General features: G+C 39.7%; 2 protein-coding genes across 2 annotated transcripts; one reads left to right on the top strand and one right to left on the bottom strand.

Annotated features, from left to right (window-relative positions):
- Positions 1 to 7,797: 7,797 nt before the first annotated feature.
- On the bottom strand, positions 7,798 to 8,571 carry LOC146980851 (nuclear factor 7, brain-like). The gene is made up of 2 exons (XM_085788026.1): positions 8,423 to 8,571; positions 7,798 to 8,353 (listed from the first exon to the last, which is right to left on the bottom strand). The coding sequence occupies exons 1-2, from the start codon at positions 8,569 to 8,571 to the stop codon at positions 7,798 to 7,800; spliced, it is 705 nt and encodes a 234-aa protein (XP_085644152.1).
- A 6,462-nt stretch (positions 8,572 to 15,033) lies between these two features.
- On the top strand, positions 15,034 to 21,140 carry LOC146980852 (uncharacterized). The gene is made up of 5 exons (XM_085788027.1): positions 15,034 to 15,049; positions 15,391 to 15,444; positions 15,942 to 16,574; positions 17,090 to 18,274; positions 18,583 to 21,140. The coding sequence occupies exons 1-5, from the start codon at positions 15,034 to 15,036 to the stop codon at positions 21,138 to 21,140; spliced, it is 4,446 nt and encodes a 1,481-aa protein (XP_085644153.1).
- The last annotated feature ends 1,422 nt before the right edge of the window (positions 21,141 to 22,562 follow it).

Here is a 22,562-nt window from a genome sequence, read left to right on the forward strand (position 1 = left end):
GGAACACGAGATTGACAGCCGGATCGGTGCAGCGGCCGCAGTAATGCAGTCATTGTATCGGTCCGTCGTGGTGAAGGAGTTAACCCGAAAGGCGAAGCTTTACATTGGCCAGGTGTACTGCACCGTGTCAGGTATGCAGCAGGACCAGTGGTACAGCGTCGTCCAGGATTAAGCTGGCTTGTGTGATGAGTTCAATATCAATGTTCACATCAGTCTTATTTGTCAGTGCTTTGTTATGTTTTCATGCTTGTTTCTCAGCATTATGCTGACATCACTGTTAGGATTTTTATCTGAAAGAAGCTTATTTTAAAATATATGAAACTGATAACTAGGTGCTCATCACAGCTTACAATGCGTTATTGTCTTCTCAGACAGGATATGACCCCTGACATGTAAAGGAAGAAAACTAGTAGTCCACTTTTTAGTTGCCCCCTTTGGTTGAGACAACTTACCCATGTGACAACAACACCTATTCCTCTTGGCATCACACCTGTATGGATTCATTCAATGTTAGCCTATGAATAAATAGTGAGCTATAGGATACAGCAGTGGTAGAAGAGCTGTTGACATATTTCCTATTTAAAAGCACAGAGGTATTACAAGTAAAATAAACTGAGAGTATCAGAAATAAAAGCTTCTATTTACACAAAATACTTCTGTCTTTTCTTATATCTATTACTGTATATATTATCATATTTATTAACATTAATTCAGTTATGGACACATCCCATGAGGTTTGTTTTAAAGGGATAGTTCACCCAAAACTCATTATCTACTCACCCTCATGTCGACTAAGGGCTGGGAGAAGTTTCAGAGTCCTCCGTGGCTTCTCTGAGTTACAGGGGGTCTCGGCGTAGCAGTGCATGTCCATATAACGGTTGCAAATGGATACCAACTGTCTTCGTAACAAAAAGACACACCAAAAAACATCCAAATACCTCCATGCTGCTCGTATGTAATGTCCGTCTTGTATTGAAGCCCCGAAATGCCAGATTTCATGGTTTTATGTTTTTTCTTTTTTTAAATCAGAGGGTGTTCCCACAATTCCCATTGAGACATTTACAGGCGTTAAAGGGATAGTTCAACATTTTGGCAAATTGGCCCATTGCCATAATCCCTGTAGTCGTGGCAGCAGGTTTGTTACCTTTAATTGTCGGTGCAAGCTATTTTTAGAACCTGGATTAATCAGTTGGTCCAATAAAACAAAACAGGAATTAAAGAGCTGGCTTATTTCAGGAAGTAGTGGAGCTATGCATAAAGCCCATTTTCTGTACATTGAATATTAGTCAGTAGGGATAAGTAGTCAACAAGTATCAAATAACAAGACGCCATGGACTGGTGTTCCTCCCGTCCTCCGCAGTTTTTTCAGTCACCAGCCGCCACTGGTTTTAGTCTATGTGCTCGTACACAACTCCCATTAATTATTCAATCATATACAGTAGTAGACAAGTAAGACAGCTGAGGTAACATGTAATACAGTCAAACGACAATTAAAACTGTTCAAGCAGGTATATTAAAATACCGGTATTCAATTTTTACTCCTTTAAGACCAGCCAGTATTATAATAACAATACCATTATCACTGGATTATGAGCCCTGGCAGACAGCTTGTCATATCCAGTGATCTTCAGATATTATCAGCATCTGCACCAGTTGAGTTATTTATATTTTAATGTGCATCCAACTGAGTTAACAGCTGAGTCTTAAAACAACAGGGAAAGAAGAAATGTAGTTAACAGCTGTAGCTACTAAGACAGAGGAGACTTGAACTGGGAGAAAAATTAAGTTTTAATCATTCATTGATCCAAATTCAACAATATATTGTGTAAACATTGGTTACATGTTTGTTTTATATGTATTGTCAACTGCGCTCAATCATGTAAAATAAAGCAAAACTAGAAATAAATTATTTTCATGTAGAAACACCAGTTTGGGGACAATAAGGCACTAAGTTTCCATGACACCAAGAAATGAATATAAAAAACACTTCACATTATTAATTTCTAGAATAAAATCAGTATGTGACCCAATAATCAATAACAGTGAAACATAAACCTTACAAACTAAAACAGATGATGATAGAAGTTAAAAAAAAAAAAAAATACAAAGTAGCTACATGATAGAGTAATTACAGTGAATGTTACACTGTTGGTAAATAAAAACAAAATCATCTGATCATCACCTGATCTCATTCGGTTGTTGAGTTGTTTCAGTTTTGTACATTAACACAGTTCTGGATGATTCAGAGCCCAAAATCAGTGAGATAAATATTTCAGTGACCCTCAACATCAAATAAAATGTGATTTTAAGACAAAATGACATGTGAGCAGGTGTAGAAGCAGGTTGGCTGTAAAGTGTCATGATGAGTTCAGAGTTTAATAAACCTCAAACCATCATGATAGAAAAACTAATGTCCCTGAACGTCAGAGACTGATCTCAGAGGGACACATTTTGATATCAGTAGTTTTAGAATCTCCAGCTTCTCCTATATTAATATATGGGAAGAGTTTCTCAGTGAAAGTGTCTCTGTGAGTGTAGATGTGAGTCATGTCTTCAGGGTCGTAGAAGGACACCTCTCCCCTGTCATAGTCCAGCTGGACTCTGATCCTCGAGACTCTTCTTCACTGTCACAGTCTCAATCAATCAATCAATCAATCAATCAATCAATCAATCAATCAATCAATCAATCAATCAATCAATCAATCAATCAATCAATCAATCAATCAATCAATTTGTTTATTTCGGGCATGTCAATTTAAATCATCATCATCACACTTCATCATCAAATAATACAATACATGGCCGAAAGGGAAAAGCGGGAGAAGCAAAAGCTTATCTAGTCCCGCCCCCATTACCCACAGAATAAGAATATTTGTCATACATACATATCTTTTGGTTTTTTTCTTCTTTTCTTATTATTATATATATATATATATATATGTATATATACACATAAATATATATATATATATATATATATATATATATATATATATATATATATATATATATATATACATATATATATATATATATATATATATAAATTTTTTTTTACATTTTGATGTAACATTCTTTTACTTATGACATTTTGACATAACATGTTACGGTAGTAGATAGTATACAGATCATAACATAATTTTTTTCATTGTTTTTGCTTTTTTTTTTTTTTACATTTTGATATAACATACTTTTACTTATGACATTTGACATGACATGTTGGCAGCAGGCAGTATACAGAGCTGAAGTTTAGCTCTAGACAGTACATACAGATTACGTGTGTGTTTGCACATGTGTCCATATTTGTCCGTCATGAGTGAACAACAGTCTCATCTTGTAGCTTGGCATGTCACAAAGTCACAGAATGGTCCAATTGACAGAGAGCAAAGTCCAGTGTACTGATTATTTGTTGGGATGGTGTGGTGTGGAGTAAGAGCCCTTTTTTGCCATATTCTTTTATTCATCCATCTCCTCTGCAGCCTTTGCCGCGCTTAACTTGGCCATATCCTCCCGAGTTTTGGCCATGTCAGCTCGCAATATTGACACGAATTCACGAACTGCTGTGATGTCAGATCGTATCCCGACCACAGCACCTCGAGTAGTGGCGTTGTCCGCCCTCGCATTGCTCTGCTCAGAGGCGATCTTCCTCATTTTCCGATATTGCATGAAAATACCGCATCCCAGGGTGAACATCCCGATTGTCATGAACGTGAATATGTACACGTCCTCGACATCCTCCACATCCAGTGCGGCAAGGCAGAGGACTCTCCACTTTTCCCATCCATCCAAGATGTAGCCGGAGATGAAGGTTCCGTCCGGGCATCTGGGTTCTCCAGAGCCTGCACGCCTTGTTGAGAACACTCTGTCAATGGCATTCAGTGACCAGCTCAGCAAATCCATCGTGGACCAGTTGACTGAACTCAGCTTATCGATTGACAGGGCTCAGTTGAGTTCTTCAGTACTCTGATCTCTCACAGTAATGTCACAGCATGCATTAGCACCCCAATTTATCTCCACTTTGTTGATAGACATTATAACAACATCCTGCACAAACAGTCAGGCTTAGACCTTTGACATACAATTTTCTCTGGTTAAACGTATTGTTTGGGTACAAAATGTTTTTTGTTATGCTCCCATGCCGTCTCAGCACAGTGTCTGCTGACTCGTGTCTCTGACCTTTATCAGCCCTCCTGTGTTATTCTGTACCGGTTAATAGTTGAGTTGACATACTTTCTCTTGAAGACATTCAGTGTCTCTGAGTTTTTAACTTCATCTTCTAATGCATTCCACTGTTTGACACCTGTGATCGACAAGCAAAAGGATTTTAACGTAGTCAGAACCTTTCTTTGTCTGAGAATCTTGTTCCCTCTAAGATTGTGTCTCCCCTCTCTTTCTAGGAAAAGTATTTGCAGATTCATTGGGAGGCTTTTATTCGCGGCCTTGTACATCATTTGTATTGTGCGGTAATTTATCAAGTCATATAGTTTGAGTATTCTTGAATCCACGAATAATTGATTTGTGTGTGCCCTATAGTTGGCATAATGCAAGATTCTCAGAGCTCTTTTTTGGAGTATTAACAAGGGATGAGTGGAGCCTTTATATGTGTGACCCCACACCTCTGCACAGTATTGCAGGTGACTAGTGACCAATACAGCAGGTGAAGTGCTTTTTGATTTATTATTTTTTGTGCTTTCCAGAGTATGGACACACTCCTGGCTAGCTTGCTTTTTAGGTGTCTTATGTGTGGTTTCCAACTTAACATGTCATCAATAATTACTCCCAGTACTTTGTTCTCACTGACCCTTTCAATATTCACTCCATTTACTTGGATGTTAATACTCTTATTACAACCTTTTTTCCCATATAGCATGTATTTAGTTTTCCCTAGATTTAGTGATAATTTGTTTATATTGAACCACACATGAAGCTTACTGTTTCCACAAGTTGGCTCAAGTCACCCCCAGAACAGAAGATATTAGTATCATCCGCGAATAATATTAATTTCAGAATATTGGACACATTGCATATATCATTTATGTATAGTATGAATAGCTTCGGACCCAGAACTGACCCCTGTGGGACCCCACAGATTAAGTCCAGGCAAGTTGATGTGTTATCACCTATTTTCACATATTGGGATCTCTTGTGTAAGTAGCTCTTAACCCACTCCAGAACTATACCTCTAATGCCATATCTCTCCAGTTTAGCTATTAAAATATCGTGGTTAATGGTGTCAAATGCTTTTTTCAGGTCTATGAAGATACCTATTGAATGTAGTTTCCGGTCAATGGCGTCAGTGATTATTTCCACAGACTCAGTTAGAGCTAAGGCAGTTGAGTGGTTCTTTCTGAATCCATATTGGCTGTCATATAGCAGTTTGTGTTTGTTGATGAAGTTGTCTAGTCTACTGTTGAAAAGCTTCTCCAAGATTTTTGACAGTTGTGGCAGTATTGAGATTGGTCTATAGTTGGTAAACTCATGTGTGTCCCCATTCTTAAACAGTGGCACAACTTTTGCAACTTTCATTTTGGTGGGAAATGTCCCAGTTTGAAACGACAGATTGAAGATGTATGTTAGCGGTATGATGATACCTGATAAAACTTTTTTAATTAGCCTCATGTCAAAGTCGTTAATATCAGTAGATGTTTTTCCTACACACTTGTTGACCAGGTGTGTAATCTCTGTGGCCTTAACTGGTGAGAGAAACATTGAGCTGGGATTTCTGTCTCCGTCCTTATCAAAGTGGTCCCAGTGCAGGGGTGAGTCAGGAATGTCCTTGGCCAGCTCTGGCCCAATATTTACAAAGAATTGGTTGAATCTGTTTGTTATGACTCCCGGGTTATCTTCCTGCATGTCGTTATAGTTGAAGTACGGAGGGTAGCTTGGTTTTGCCCTTTTATTTTTTGTCACATTGTTTAAAATATCCCATAGTTTTTTAGTGTGATTCATGTTTTCTGCTAGTAGATTGCTGTAATATTCTTTCTTGCGTTCATTCAAAATGCTATGTAGTTTGTTTCTATATCTTTTGTATTTCACTTCTGACTGTGTCGTTCTTAATTTCAGGAACTGTCTGTACAGAGTATTTTTCTTCTTGCAGGCATTTATCAATGGTTTTGTGAGCCATGGTTTCCCCTCCTTGTTCTGATTTGTGTGTCTTTTTTTCATAGGACAGTGTCTGTCATACAGTGTTTTAAATGTTTGCAAAAAGGAGTCATATGCATCATTCACATCTGTTTCATTGTAAACATTGTTCCAGTTTTGCCTCAGTAGTTCATTTTTCAGTGCATTCATTCCTTCTTCGGTCCTGACCATTGGTGTATTCTCCATCATGGTGACATAAACACCAATTTCCATATTCTGGACAAGCAAACATCTTTCCCTTCCTGTCAACTGACTCTTTTGCTAAACCCACAATCCAATCAGGATGATCTCCCACTGAGCTGAAGCCCTCAGAGCCCAGAACATCTAATGAATCTCTCTGGATTGTCATGAAGCTGCTGTGTGTCTCCACCTCTCACACTGGTCAGATCATCAGACAGATGGAGACGGGGGTCTGCAATGTTGTCAGCATGTAAACTACATATTTTCCCTTTTATTCCTAGCAACATAATTTAGTTTTGATCAGCTCTTTTTTCCAGACAACTTTTGAATAGCTGAATATAGCAGTAACAGTAGTTTGTGTAAGACAGTGCTATGAGGAAATTAAGATAAAACATTATTTGGCACATTCAGATTCAAACTGTTAAAAATGCTACTTTTTCATCACCATTGGTCTGTTTTTAAAGTAATCTCACAAAGACACAAAGAAAATCTCTTGAACCTACTTTTATCTGCTTGTTTATTCAGATCTGAACTTGTGTGTGTTGTAACAGTTCCTGGCCTGAGTACACACAATAAAAATAACACTTGACATTTGGACTAAAATAAGCTCTGGCACCACAGCCAAGTTTCCACCAAGGAGTGGGACTTTACAGGAACTGTCCTCTCACTTGGTCCTGTCAGCTGCAGTGTCACTCAGGGTCCCGACAGCAGTGGACTATCCACCCAGGATTTATTTACACATTTCTGGATGAAATACATCTCACCTCATTATTTTTCACACAACACTAGAATTCTTTACCACAATAAACTCACACTTTCTTAAAGCAAAAACCAATAACAAGTTGTCAGTGTAAGTACAGTCAAAGAAACACAGATGTGGACAAATGACAAAATATTAAGGAAGCCCTTCCTCCGTCCATGAAACAAAAAACATAAACAAAGCAGTGAGATGAGATATGAGATAATAACAGAGCGTTACGAGACGGGAATTGTTTTTGAGGTAAATGCAGAGACTGCTTGCTGAAAAACTGCCCTGTTTTGCATGAATTTACCTCTAAAACAACTCTGTCCCGTAACGTTCTGTTATTATCTCATAGCGTGGTGAATGTGCAGGTCACAACTTGTCCACCAGAGCGTTTTGGAGTTGTTGGATTGTGTATTTGATGAGTTTGATGAAGAGAAACCAAGAAATCCCATGAGCCTCAGTAGCTCTGAACAGCTCGCGGCTCTGCTCCGCTGTTCTAAAAATAGCTTGCACCGACAATTAAAGGTAACAAACCTACTGCTATGACTATAGGGATTATGGCAATGGGACAATTTGCCAAAATGTTGAACTATCCCTTTAACAAAAGCAATGCAAAGGTTGAGTAAAAACTCAGAGCTGCCAGACATTGCTGCTACTAGTTGAAGCGCATGTTCTAGAAAAAACAAACAAAAAACCCATCATGGTAGAAAAACTAACTGAACATCACAGACCTAAATGTGACATATTTTGATATCAGTGATTTTAGCATCACCAGAATCTACAATATAAAAATAGGGGAGAAGTTTCTCAGTGAAAGTGTCCTTGTAAGTATAGATGTGAGTCATGTCTTCAGGGTCGTAGAAGGACACCTCCCCCCCGTCGTAGTCCAGCTGGACTCTGATCCTCTGGAGACTCTTCTTCTCTGTCACAGGCTTATAACCATCATTGGTGTATTTTCCATCACGGTGACCTAAAAACCACCGGATTCTAGATTTCGAAACACATGGCTCTCCCTTCCTGCCAACTGACTCTATAACCAAACCCACATTCCAGTGAGGATGATCTCCCACCTTCACCTCCCAGCTGTGTTTCCCTGAGCTGAAGCCCTCAGATCCCAGGACATCTGGATACTTACTGTGTCTCTCTGGATTGTCAGGAAGCTGCTGATATGTGTCTCCACATCTCACACTGGTCAGATCATCAGACAGATGAAGCCAGGGATTTGCAGTGTTGGGGTCCAGGATGACAGGAGTGAAGTGGACCTTCTCCTTGATCTTCTCCCAGACTCTGAAGGACAGGTTGCCCAGGTGTTTGGCCTCATCTATCAGAGCTCCTGAGAGCAGCTGTGGATCTGACAGTGAGCACTGGGCTCTGGCTCTGGTCTGAGTGGCTTTATAACTGCTGAGGAACGCCACCTTGTGTTTCTGCAGCTCTTCTTCAACAGCACAGATACTGTCTGATAGAGAGGAGATCTGCTCCTCAATCATCTTCATCTCTCTGCTCATAGTCTTCCCCTTCTGCTCCTCTTCCTCCCTCAGAGCTGCCAGTCTGGACTCCTCTTCCTCTTTCAGGAGCTGGTGGAGCTTGTTGAACTCTGCTCTGATCTGCCTCTCTGTGGACAACAGCTGCCTCGTGGAGTGTTGAATCATTTCATTGTATGTTTTCTCCACTTGTTTGTATTTGTTCTTCTTGTCCTGCAGAGACTTTAAGTCAGATTTCAGCTGCTGTTTCAGGTCTCTGACTGCTTCTTCAGCCTCTGATGATTCAGTTTTCTGTCTCTCAGCAAAGGCATAAGCCAGATCCTTCAGTGTAAAATTCACCCATGGAAAATCTTTTGAAGATTTCCTTTTACAAATGGGACAGTTTTTGTTCTTAGCTTGTTCCCAGGATTGCTGCAGGCAGCTTGAACAGAAGCTGTGGCCGCAGCTCAGAGACACAGGGTCTCTGAAAGTCTCTGAACACACGTGGCAACTCAGGAAATGTTCAACAAAAGTGATTTTCTCAGCCATTTTTTCAGATTTTCAGAATCCTTCAAAGCAACACGACTCACCAAAGTTTACCCCCTTCGACTCTCTCCGTACGATCCACTGAGTCTGTGTTGTTCAGTCATGGTCCAAACCTGTAATGTGATCCTCCTGGACTCTGCTCAACTGTTTTCAGTTCCACATGCCTCATGGGGACATGGCACAGTCTCTACAGTGGGTGGTGTCAACAGAGTATCTGTGTGTGTCTGTGAGTGCATGTGGATATGTGTGTCTGGCCCATAGACTGTATAAAAGGTTAGGGTCTGGTGTTATGGGACTGTTCTATAGTGGTGGTTCCCCCCCTAGCGTTTGCATGGAAATGGTATGGCCCGACTGAAAGCAGGAAGTGCTGTGTTGTTTATGTCTCTGGCGCGAGTTCTCAATACAGTTCATGTGATAGACACGCTCCATGTCTCCTCTCCTTTATTACACACAAACATGGTGTCAGAAGTAAATAACCAAGTCAAATAGCTAAGCAACACCGAAGAAGACATCAGCATCACGATGGCGTCCGCAATACCACCACCGGGAGAGATGAAATTGACCGGCGACCTCGCAAACAACTGGGACAAATTCAGGTCGGAGTTTGAAGACTACATGCTGGCGACGGGTCTAAACGAAAAAGAAAAAGATGTACAGGCAGCAACCCTGAGACGGGTGATGGGCAGTGAATGTCGACACATATATAAACATAATTTGGGACTTTCAGTGGAGCAGGCGAAAGACCCCGCAGCTATCCTTGACGCTTTGGAGGCGCATTTCAAGCCAGCCAGGAACGTGATATTTGAGAGATACATCTTCGGCAACTGCAAGCAGGACGAAGGAGAACCCATCGATGCATTCGTAACGCGCCTACGAGAGAGGGCTGAGACCTTAAAGAGGATCTGATAAGAGACAGACTGGTGCTAGGCGTGTGTGATGAGGCTGTGCGCCGTCGCCTGCTCAGAGAGAAAAAGCTCACACTCGCATCAGCCATAGAAATATGCCGGGCGGCAGAACTGACGGATATGAGTTTGAAAGCAATGACACACGACAGACCTCCGGAGACAGTGCATGCAGCAGACAGCCGTCGGCCGTGGGCTGCACCCAGGCAGACCCGCCACGACAGGTTTCAGAATCAGCCGCCTGGCGCGAGCAAAGGCGCAACATGCAGGTTTTGTGGCAACATACACAGGCGTGGACGTGAACTTTGCCCCGCATATGGCAAGAACTGTCGCTATTGTGGAACAGCAAACCACTTCGCAAAAATGTGCATGAAGAAGGGCCAAACCACTAGACAGTTCAACACAGCAGACACCGAATACCCGGAGGATATGAGCCCGTCTGACACAGAAGCACACATATATACTGCACAGAGCATTGGGGCAGTTCAGGGATGTGGTAAGAAATGGTTTGTCAACATTAAGATAAATGGGGGATCCCAGAGATGCCAGTTAGATTCAGGGGCGACATGTGACGTTATGAGCATAACCGATATGAGGAGACTGGCACCTCAGGCAACATCTGGCCGCTCTCAGTTTGTGTGTGTGTGTGTGTGTATGTGTGTCCGTGCCTTCATGTATGTATCTATGTTGGGCCACCCCAAACAGTACACATGGGCTTCAATGAGGATACCGTGGGTTTTTCATTCTTTAACAGAAGGGCACCAAGGGTGACAGTTTTTGAACTCTTTTTATACAAAGTGCAGCCAAACACCAGAGAGAGGAACAGCAGACCGCTCCTCTGACGGTTCTGCAGCGCTGTCCTCGTTTTTAAAAAAAATCAACTGTCAGGTATGCAAAAGCACATGGTGACCAAGTGGCAACCCTCCGTGACGTCACCCATTGGTTTGTGAAGGGCCGTTTTAGAAGCCAGGAGTTTGGCTTACAGGGTGCCGCCATCTTTGATTTTTGGAGCCAGAAGAAACCATATTTGGACAAGAGGGCGGGGCTAGGGCGGGTCGGACCCGTGTCTCCGAGGCTGCTAATTTACCCAGCAACACCGGCTAACTGACCGCTCTGCCCGACCTGCTTCTTTCTTTCTTTCTTTAACCTTTATTTAGATCTAAACCCTCATTTCCAATGACGTCGAGAGCACATCAAATCAAAACAACAATCACATAACAGTTGCATTAATTATAATACAAATCAAGCAGCAGTTACATGAAGTATAATCGCGCATTATCAACAATTTTAGGATTATTTTTGAAGCAGTTACATTCAGAAGTGTGCATATTTATGACCATATTTTTAAACTGGCCCGGGGTAACAAATGAGTTCATTTTCAGAGATCGTTGAAAAGAGTTCCAGGTATGAGCAGCAGAAAAACTGAACCTCTAACCTCTATTATGCGCTTTCTGTAAGTCAATGGAAAGTTAGATTTATTCCTATAAAAATATCAACTAACTGCAAGGTTGTCAATATGGTATTTGTAAGTACGTTTTTGATCCAACCAGATGCCTACATATTTATTCAGTGACTCTTTGTATGTTATGTCCAGATAAAGTAGTAATACAGAAGTTGGTGTTTATGGCTTTTGAGAAGATCATATACTTGGTTTTGTCCGCATTGAGAATTAGTTTGAGATTGAAGAGAGAATACTGGAGTTTGTTGAAGGCTTGCTGGAGGGTTTCAGTGGCAGAGTGTGGGGTATCGGAGACACAATAGAGAATTGTATGGGGTGAAATTACTGCCAAAACCCCACAAACCCGCAAAGCATGTTTTACTCACGCCCAACAATTCACAAACAAACTCAGTGTGTTTTGCAAATACAAAACATCATTCACAAACTAATGCATTTTGTTTCACAAATAAGAAATGCACCTATCGAATAAATACACCATGCTTCAGAAACAAAAAACATATTTCTTCAAGTAAAAGAAAAAAAATCCTTCAAGTATAAAAACACAATTCTACAACTACAACCACAATTCTACAACTACAAACACAATTCTGCAACTACAACTACAATTCTACAACTATGGAACTGTCAAGTGACTTTTGGCAGTAATATTCCACCCTCCACGCTGATCCACACACTTGCACTCACAGCCAGACCTGTAACTCGCACTCCACAACAACAGGTGGTGCTGCTGAGTCAATAGGCCTATGTCACGGCGCAGCTGATAGCCGGAAGTGCAGTGCAACCCAAACAGATGACAGATCTCCCAAAAGTGGGGTCCAGACGATGTGGTGCCACTTGAAAACGAACAATAAATAGTTATAATAATTGTTATGAATTAATATAGGTAGAGTGTGGCGTTTTGTTCATGCAGATTGTAAACACCGGCAACTTTATGTTGTAACAGACATGAGAGCCGTTGTGGTGGGCTGGGCTCCTGCTAGCACTAGCACTAGCCTCAGCCTCCTCACACTAGTCCTCACAGTTGAACAAGGCGTGAAACTGACTGCTGATTAATCTGATTCTCCCCCAGCTGCTCCAGGGAAAGCAGCTGGGTGTAGCACTGGGTTTTAGCCTCTTCCACCCACTTTGGAGCCGGGTAGGCCTACTACTACACCGGCGTCCGACGAGAGGAGGCTGCCTTAGTTTATTCCGTAACCAGGGTGACTATCGGAGGTGGGTGTACACTGCTCGGCGATTTTGGAACGTTAAAAATCCCTGGTAGTCATCCTGGTTATATAAGTAAGCGCGCACTCCTCTCCCACACTCCAACACGCACAGGTAACTTCATGTGATTACACACACACACACACACACACACACGCACGCACGCACGCACGCACGCACACACACGCACGCACGCACGCACAGGTAACCTAATGTGGTTACAGCTCCTCCATATCAGTGCTTATAGAAAGATGATCATGTGTCTGTCGTGGGTTTGATTCCCATGTTGACAGAGATGGCAAAACCGGCCGTAGCTCCCGTGGCCCTCTCAAAATTTCCCAGAGGAAATTTTCTAGTTTACATATTATGGCTCTCACACTTATTTCACCTGACTGACCGTTGAACAACAATTATGGCCATTTTATTTCTAAATCACATGACACATGTTGTAGTGGTGGGGATGAATCACTTTGAAGTTTAGACCTTGGACTCATCTCTTCATTTAAGAGTCAACCACTTCTGAAAAGCACCAATACACTCTTCTCATCTTCAATCACCTTTGAACATATGAGCTCTCCTACTCCCTTTTTATTTTTTTATTATCCTACAGGTATCGGGACAATAACTGCAAACAGCTCAGGATCAAAATGGAGTGACAGCGTAGTAACAAATTCAGCTCCAAATGAAATGCGACCTTAACATAAAATTCGATCAGAAGCAATTATTGGACATCAAAAAGTGATTATTGATCATTCACAGGTGAGTGTCCAGACTCAATTTTTGGAACGTTCTTTGTTATTTATTTTCACACAATTATTGTTTGATACAATATAGGTTTCAAGAGAATGTGAAGGAGTGATGCAAAAAAAAGCTTGTGCCATTCTCCAGACTACTGTACGTATTGTAGGATATGATTACAGTGTTGTAGGCATTTTACCATAAAAAAAAACGTTTTACACATAATAAAAAATGATGACAATGCATTTCAAGAACCCAATAATTACTCATTGTGAGAAGCATTTGCTCACATATTAAAGCCGTCTCTATAATTCAGCACAGACATTAACAGACTAAGCATACCGGTGACATAGTTTGAAGTTAAATTTCTTGTAAGATAAGAATATTGGTGACCCAGTTTTATATTGGCAGAAAGATAACGTAAAAAATCTATAGGCTAAGCAAAAATGTACATATTCTGGAGAATGAGAGGTGCGGGAATTGGGGGGGGGGGGGGACCATTATCCAGCAAGAGAGAGCTTTCTGGATTGAGTGTCCGAAAAGAAAACTAATTTGACATATTTAGTATCCCCCCATTTTAGATTCCACTTCAGAGTTAAATATTAACAGGACAAGAAAATGTTACCAGAGTTAGAGTTCAATATGATGAAGTGTTAAATGTATTTCATATGGAAAATAAGCTTAAGGAGCACATAGAATGGTGACACTAAATTTATTTTGGCATTAAAAATAAATCCTAAACTAAAACGTAAATGATTGCATTGAGTCACTTTTATTTAAAGACAAAAAGGTTGTTGTTGTTGTTTTTTACAGCCCGTGACACAGTGCTGTAACACTATTCACTGCTTGTTAAAAGACTTTACCTGAACATTTAATCATATAGACTTGTGTCTGAGTGTGTAAATAACAGTTTTATATTTGACAGAATCTAAACTATATTCTCTCCTCCCTCCAGGTGAATTAGTCCTAATTTCCTCAGAGCTCACAATGGCAGCTGCAGCACCAGGTGAGTCAGTGAAACATCGTATGTTAATTCATACTCGTAGCTGGATGGAAAATAATATGATCATTCAGTGGTTCCACTGATCAGGGATCTGATATCTGTAACTACTTTAACAGGTACAACATTTCTGTATATTTATTTGTGTTACATCTCTGGAGCACATTTATTCTCACAGGGGACAGAGACCACATGATTTAATTCTATAAGAATAGAATCAAAGAGGACCTACTGATTATACTGTACATATTCTAGAAATAGATTGGTTTACAATCTTTACAACATCTGGATGAAGTGAAATAAATTGGCCTCAGGTATGTTGACATTTATCTTTTTTGGGCCACCTAATTAGGCTAACTCATGAATAAACTGTGTTGGATACTCAGTAGTGATATGCAGTGCCTTTGCCGTTATCACAGATACCGATACTCTGTACAAAAGCCTCATGTTCTGAGAAGGAAAATAATTATCATTTTAAATAAGACATCAGGCTACTCTGTCTTTATTATTTCAAACCAAAGAAGAATACATTTAGTTGAATTCAAAAGTTTCCGATCTTTATATAGTTATTTAAAGCATCTATTTATTCTTTTCTTAATAATCATATTTATTTTTATCAGTCCAAGAACATTAACACACAAACTGAATCCTGGACAGACATGAATCACTTCCACAGTCAGTGACAGTCATCTAGGAGCTTGATTCTCTCTCTTCCAAGCCTTTGCAGCACCTCTCTTCTCCACTTCATGTCATGTGATCACATCTCCGGTGTTTGACAGGGCTTGTGGTGTCACCACAGTATGTCTTTCCATACACATTGTTAACTGCATTCTGGTTTTCAAAACTGCAGAAGTTTAACACACAACTTTTACTGTGTTCTTGTTGATAAAAGACACATTTTCCTCAATTTAAGCTGATGAGAAAAGACCTCGCAACAGAATCTTGTAATAAAAAGATTGTAAGGAATAATCTGTTAATCCTGATAATGTGTTTGACATGTTTACATATCCTTACAGATGAAGATGAACCTCTGAAACGCAGCAGCAGCTTTGAATTTATACCACCGGACAGTGAGTCAAACTGAATTGAATCACAGTGTTGTTTATAATAGTATGATGATCATCTTTCTGGATTTTAGCAGCTGGACTGTAAAAGGACACTGTTTAGAGATGTTTTAATGATTAAATATTCAAAGTGAATCTAATTTTAAGATTACACAAGATTAAAGCTGCAAGCAGCCATGATCGGGACCTTGTGCTCCCAAAAACCTGCATTACTTGAATTTGCATCTGAATTAAAGTGAACCACAGCAAAAGCTATGAACTATCGGAATCTAATTTATTTTAGTTTCATATACCAAGAAGTATATCAGACTAAAGTAAACTGATAATAGTTCAATCCCAGACAACTTGTGGAACCCTAAAAATCCTTGTAAAGTCCACATGGAGATTTGATGTTGCATTCCATAGAAACTAGCTGAGCAATGTCACAGAATCTTCACACATTTTTCTACCTCATACGGAACTCACACGTTTCCTTGTATAAATGAAATTGTTTTTCTCTTCAGTGTCTGAGCTGAGGGTTGTCCTGCTGGGGAACAGCTGGTCTGAGAGGAGTTCAGTGGGGAACTTGATACTGGGAGAGACCAAGTTCAACACTGAGGAAGAACCAGACCGTTGTCAGAGAATCAGTGGAAGATGGAGGGATAAACAAATAGTCCTCATCAACTGTCCAGATCTGCTGCATCCAAACATCTCTGAAGACAAACTGACAGAGTTTATAAAGGACTGTGTGAGTCTCTCTGATCCTGGACCTCATGTGTTCCTGCTGCTTCTACAGCCTGAAGACTTCACAGAGGAACAAAGACTGAAGCTCTGCAGAGTCCTGAAACTCTTCAGTGATCAATCATTTGATCATTCACTGATACTGATATCAACACCCAGAGAGGAGAGTTCAGGTGAAAACTACATGAACCATCCACCATTAAAACACATGATCAGAATCTGTAGATACAGATACTTGAAACAGGAGAACCTTGAACTTCCAGAGCTGTTGACAAGAATGGATCAAATTGTGAAGGAAAACAATGGACATGTGAGCCGTGATGTTTTTGAAGAAGCATCAGGTTTAACATGTGATCAGGAAAACCTGAAACAAGAAGAAGGAACCAGTTCTAACTTGGCTCCTACAAAAACTGTTGGTAAGTGCAGAACAATCACTCAATAAATTACAACTTTATTTATTAATGACTGAAAACAGAATCACACTTTGACATTACTGTGTCTTTGACAGAGGTGAAAACTCCCAATGAACGTTCAACAACCCAATCATGTAAGTACATAATATTATCGAGAAAAATACAGTGGCAATATGTAACACAACATTTAGATGAGACATTTCTGACTGATTCTACAGATACAGTAGGTGTGCATCTGTAGAATCAGTAATTGATTAATTACAGGTACCCATTTGATTTGACTGTTAACAAAGATTTGTGTTTTTTAAATTACAAAATAATTTTGTATGAGGCAATCACACATTAATTTGTATGTTTCATCTAATTATTAATTAGAATCAGTACAATGAACTGAATAGTAATGGTAAATGGACTTGCACGTGCATAGCACTTTTCCAGTCTCTATGACTACTCAAAGACAATATGTTCATTGTATTATTCAGCCTCATGTTTAATGGTTTATTTTTATGATTTTACAGCAGATGAACTGAGGATTGTGATGATTGGTAAAAGTGATGACAAAAAGAAAACACTCTACAAATCCTTCACCAGCAGCAAAGATTTTCAAGTTTCTAAAACGAATGCAGACAAGCAACGTGAGGTTGCCAGAGGAGAGTGGAGAGGAAAACCATTAACGGTGGTTAAGACTCCAGACATGTTCAGTCTCGTTGTGGAAGCATTCGTAGAAGAGGTGAAGAAGTGTGTATCACTTTGTTCTCCTGGACCAAATGTTCTGCTGCTGTTGGTGAAGCCTTCTGAGTTCCCTGTAAAAAACAGAAAAACACTGAACTTCATCCTGAGTTTGTTTGGTCAAGATGCTTTGAAACACTCACTAGTCGTCATAACAGAGAAGAAAAGCGAATCACAACCCACTGTTCGTCAACTGCTTCAAGACTGTGGAGGAAGACAACACAACATGTTTGAAGATGACCAAAATCAGCTGATGGAGAAGATTAAGAACATTGTGCAAACAAACAGAGGAAACTCCCTCACCTTCACTGAAGAAACCAGGAGACCAAAGTCTGAACCCATGAAACCAGCTTTAAACCTGGTTCTGTGTGGGAGGAGAGGAGCAGGGAAGACTTCAGCAGCTGAGGCCATTTTAGGTCAGACAGAGCTTCATTCAGTCTCCAGCTCATCAGAGTGTGTTAAACATCAGGGAGAGGTGTGTGGACGTCAGGTTTCCCTGGTGGAGCTTCCTGCCTTGTATGGAAAACCTCCGGAGGAAGTGATGAAGAAAGCGTTCAGGTGTATCTCCCTCTGTGATCCTGAGGGCGTCCATGGCTTCATCCTGGTCCTACCTGTGGGTCCCCTCACTGATGAAGACAAGAAAGAGTTAGAAACCATCCAGAACACATTCAGCTGGAGAGTCATGATCATGTTCACTGTGGAGTCAGATCCTAAAGCTTCAGCTGTTGTTAACTTTGTCAGAGATAACAAAGACATCCAGGAGCTCTGTCAGAGCTGTGGAGGAAGATATGTTGTTGTCAACATCAAGGACAAACAGCAGATCCCTGAGCTGTTGGACACTGTGGACAAGATGAGAGCTGACAAGGACAAACCATCCTGCTACACAACTGAGACATTTGCTCATGTGCAAATAGAAAAAATTACCCGAATGCAAACTGAACTGAAGGAGTGGAGAACAAAAGGCATAGTGAGTTGTAAGTATTGAGCAATTATTGGGGATGTAAATAGGCATATAATGAGAACTTGAACCATTTTGGACCATGTTTTTTAAATTATTTTTTTCAACCATTTTTAGACATTAAGTTTTCAATTTTCAAAAAAGCAAAAATTAGGACATGTAGTAATTAAAAATTATTAACTGAAGTCTTTATGAGTCTGTAATATAAAGAAATGTTCCTTTTTTTAATTACATTGCAAAACTTGCAGTATAATGTATTTTGCTGTCTAAAGAGTGGTAAAACTGTCTGCACTTAAATGAACTCCAAGTCTTCATTTTTCACAGGTGATGATGACAAGAAGAGTCCAGACTGTCTCAGGATTGTGCTGATAGGAAAGACTGGAAGTGGGAAGAGTTCAACAGGAAACACCATACTGGGAAGAAAAGAATTTGAAGCCAAATCAAATCAAACATCTGTCACCAGGTTTTGTAAGAAAACACAGGGTGAAGTGGACGGCCGTCCTGTTGTTGTGGTCGACACTCCTGGTCTGTTTGACACAACCTTGTCCCATGAAGACGTTAATGATGAGATGGTGAAATGTATCAGTCTTCTGGCTCCAGGTCCACATGTCTTCCTGTTGGTGATACAGATCGGAAGATTTACAGCAGAGGAGAAGGAGACACTGAAACTCATCAAGAAAGTCTTTGGGAAGGATTCAGAGAAGTTCACCATCATTCTTTTAACTGGAGGAGATACACTGAAACATGATGAGCAGACTGTTGAAGAGTACATCAACAACAGTGATGCTTCCTTTAAGAAGTTGATCTCTGACTGTGGAGGAAGATACCATGTGTTTAATAATTATGATAAACAAAATTGTGCACAAATCAATGAGCTGATAAAGAAGATCGACACCATGGTGAAGACAAATGGAGGAAGCTGCTACACTAATGAGATGCTGCAAGAGGCTGAAGCAGCAATACAGAAAGAAATGAAGAAGATCCTGAAGGAAAATGAACAACTCAAGAAAGAGATGGAGGAACTAGAAGGAAAACATAAAGAAGAAAAGGAAGCCATGGAAAGAAGAATGGAAGACAGAGATAAAAAAATTGAACAAGAGAGAAACCTAAGAGACGAACAACTCAAGGAAATTAAGAAAAAGATAAAGAAGGAACGTGAAGAGAAACAGAGGGTACAGGAAGAGAGAGAAGAAGAAGAAACGAAGAAGAGAGAGCAAGAAAAATTTAAACGACAAAAATGGGAACAAAAAATAAAAGATCTGGAGGACAAAATAAGATCTGAAGCAGAATTGAAAGAGATTGCTGACAAAAAGCTGAAGGAGAGTAAAGAGGAGATGAAAAAACAACAGGAGGCCTTGGAGAAGGAACGGAAAGAGTCATGGGAAAAACGAAAACAAGAAGTACAGAAAGTGAGAGAGGAAGAAGACAGGAAGAAGAGAGAAGAGGAAGAAATTCAACGACAAAAGTGGGAACAAAAAATAAAAAACCTGGAGGAGGAAATAAGATCAAAAGCAGAATCAAAAGAGATCGCTGACAAAAAGCTGGAGGAGAGTAAAGAGGAGATGGAAAAACAACAGGAGGCCTGGGAGAAGGAACGAAAAGAGTCATGGGAAAAACGAAAACAAGAAGTACAGAAAGTGAGAGAGGAAGAAGACAGGAAGAAGAGAGAACAGGAGGAAATTCAGCGACAAAAGTGGAAACAAAAAATAAAAAACCTGGAGGAGGAAATAAGATCAAAAGCAGAATCAAAAAAGATCGTTGACAAAAAGCTGGAGGAGAGTAAAGAGGAGATGGAAAAACAACAGGAGGCCTTGGAGAAGACACAAAAAGAGTGGTGGGAAAAACGAAAACAAGAAGATGAACAGAGACGACAGGAAGAACAAACAAGACTCAGAAAACTCCAAGAAGAATATGAACAAGAAAAAGAAAAATCTGAAAATAAAAGAAAGGAAGAGGACAGAATGAGAAGAGAACAGGAAGAGAAGGAGCGTAAAGAATTAGAGGGAAATTATAAAACAGAAATGGAGAACATGAAGAAGAAGTACGAGGAGGAGGCCAGAAAACAAGCTGAAGAATTCAATGAGTTCAGAGAGAAAAAGGAGGAGGACTTTGCAGCTCAGATAGACAAACACATGAAGGAGGTGATGGATCTGAAGCAACAGCATGAGAAAAACATAGAGGAGAAACATAGACAATATAAAAACCTACAGGAACTCTCAGAACACAAAGAAAAAACTCTGAAACAAGGTATGGATGAACTGCAGGACAAACACAAAGAAAAGGTGACTGAATTGGTTCTGCTACTTCTGAAACAAAAGAAAGAAATCAGGAAAGAAATCAGGGATATGCAGAAAACACAGAAAAAAGAGGTGGATGATCTTCTAAATAAGCATTCACTTGAAAACAAAAGAAAAGAGAAAGAAAAACTGGATGAATTTAAGAGAACACACAAAGAAAAATTGAAATCACTGGACAAAGAACGTGTGAACCAAAGTAAAGAAGATCAGAGGATGAGAAGAGAAGAGCTGTCTATCAAACAGCAGCAAGAAATAAACGAGTGGAAACTTAAGTTTTTGAAACACCAACGACAAAAGCAGAAAGAAGAACTGGATAAACTACAGAAAGAACATGAGAAGAAACTCAATGAATTAAAACAGAAACTTTTGGAAGAAAATAAAACAAATGAGAAAGAAAAAATGGGTGAGCTGCAGAGGAAACATGAAGAAGAGATGAAAGAGTTGAAAGAGAAAATTGCAACCCAAGATAATGACAGTGACAAGCAAGAACTGGAGGAACTGCAGAAAAAACATGAAAAGGAAATTGTTGATCTGAAAGAGAAACTTCTGAGCCCAGAGAAGCAGCACCCCTGTCAGATGTCATGAGGAAAAGATCCAAAGTGCAGAGAAAACCTGAGATAACATCAAGTTAGACCAGAAACAAACACTCTGCTCGTTGAAGAGCAACTTTCGTTTGCCAGGATATTTAGTTTTTATTGCCTTTGGATAATTTGCTATTGCTGTTTACTGTTTATTTTTTAATATGTTGTCAAGTAGCCTACTCTGAACTGCTTCTGCATTATATGGTGATATATATAAATATATTTGAATTTGAATCATTTTCAAAGCATGGGTTTTCTGCAAAGGATTTTTTTCTGTCAGTTTTTTTCAAATTCAAATCATTTTTTTATTCTTAAAAAAAACTGGCTGTTGAAACTATTTAGGCCTACTGGTGCATTTGTTGATTCCCCTTTATGGTAATGTTAAATAATTATTTTGATCTTTCATTATCTCCACAAAGGGATTTATATATTATTACTTGTTGAATTAATGATGTTAAATTGTGTGGTGCAGATTTCCCTTCCGTTCAACAGAGTCTTTTACCTTTTTTCTGTCATTAGTAGGTCAAGCTGATCATGTGACCGCCTACCTGTTCACACTGAGCAGCCATCTTTGATTACCTATTCCACCATGAACTGAGCTGACTGACAAACATTTTGCCTTTGTCCTGACGAAGGCCTTTTTGGCTGAAATGCGTTGGCATGTTTTTATTAGACTAGCCAAGAATGAAGGTGTTTTAATTATTATCCTCATGAGTGCCTCAATAAGTTCTACTTGGATCCCTAAACCTTTTTCCTTTTTCACCCTTTTCTACACCCAAGCAGCACTCCATGCATTTCGTTTGTTTTTCTTTGACTGAGTCATAGTTGATGTCCATTTTTTCTGTTTGATAGCAGTAAATGTTTTGTTTAATGTACTGGAAACAAAATAATTTAGTAAGTAATAAGTACTTGTTTTCTTACAAAAGCACAATATGAGTCATTTCCATTTTAAAATTCAGTTAGTGTTGATTTGTTGATTAACTTTTTCCCTGGTTTAAAAGTTTTTATTCTAAAGTATTAATCAGCAACTGTTGAATGCTGTCATTACTCACTTTCAGCAAAATCATGATGACATATAACATGTGATCTGAACTTTTATATGTAATAAAGTTAAAATCTGGTTCCTGTCATTCTGTCCTTGTCCTCATTGTTCAGTGTTTGGCTTCAGCATCAAGAACTTTGACAGAGAAAGCAGCTGTTGTTCTCTATGCTAATGATGCTGCTGCACGCGCACACAACTCACGCGCTCTTCCCTGCGTGTCTAGGCCTCTGAGCGTGTCACCAGCAGGCATGACAAATGTCTTTACTATGCTATAACACACACACACACACACATATAGCTTTATATCCACATGTTTTGTTGTGTTTGGTACTTTGTTTCACTGTATTCTGATTCTTCAAGAAAAGCGTTCACGGAGTAAAAATT

This window comes from Trachurus japonicus, chromosome 9 (genome assembly GCF_045865225.1).
Source record: "Trachurus japonicus isolate A0001 chromosome 9, Traja_1.0".
Taxonomy (NCBI): Eukaryota; Metazoa; Chordata; class Actinopteri; order Carangiformes; family Carangidae; genus Trachurus; species Trachurus japonicus.

Bases quoted from the DNA above. Each gene is read 5' to 3' on its own strand.
- LOC146980851 (XM_085788026.1), bottom strand. From the start codon at position 8,571: ATGAGCAGAGAGATGAAGATGATTGAGGAGCAGATCTCCTCTCTATCA. The intron at 8,354-8,422 runs GTCAGATCCACA...CCTGTCCTTCAG, and splicing joins GCCAGAGCCCAGTGCTCACT to AGTCTGGGAGAAGATCAAGG.
- LOC146980852 (XM_085788027.1), top strand. The intron at 15,445-15,941 runs GTGAGTCAAACT...TTTTCTCTTCAG, and splicing joins TGAATTTATACCACCGGACA to TGTCTGAGCTGAGGGTTGTC. The intron at 18,275-18,582 runs GTAAGTATTGAG...CATTTTTCACAG, and splicing joins AACAAAAGGCATAGTGAGTT to GTGATGATGACAAGAAGAGT.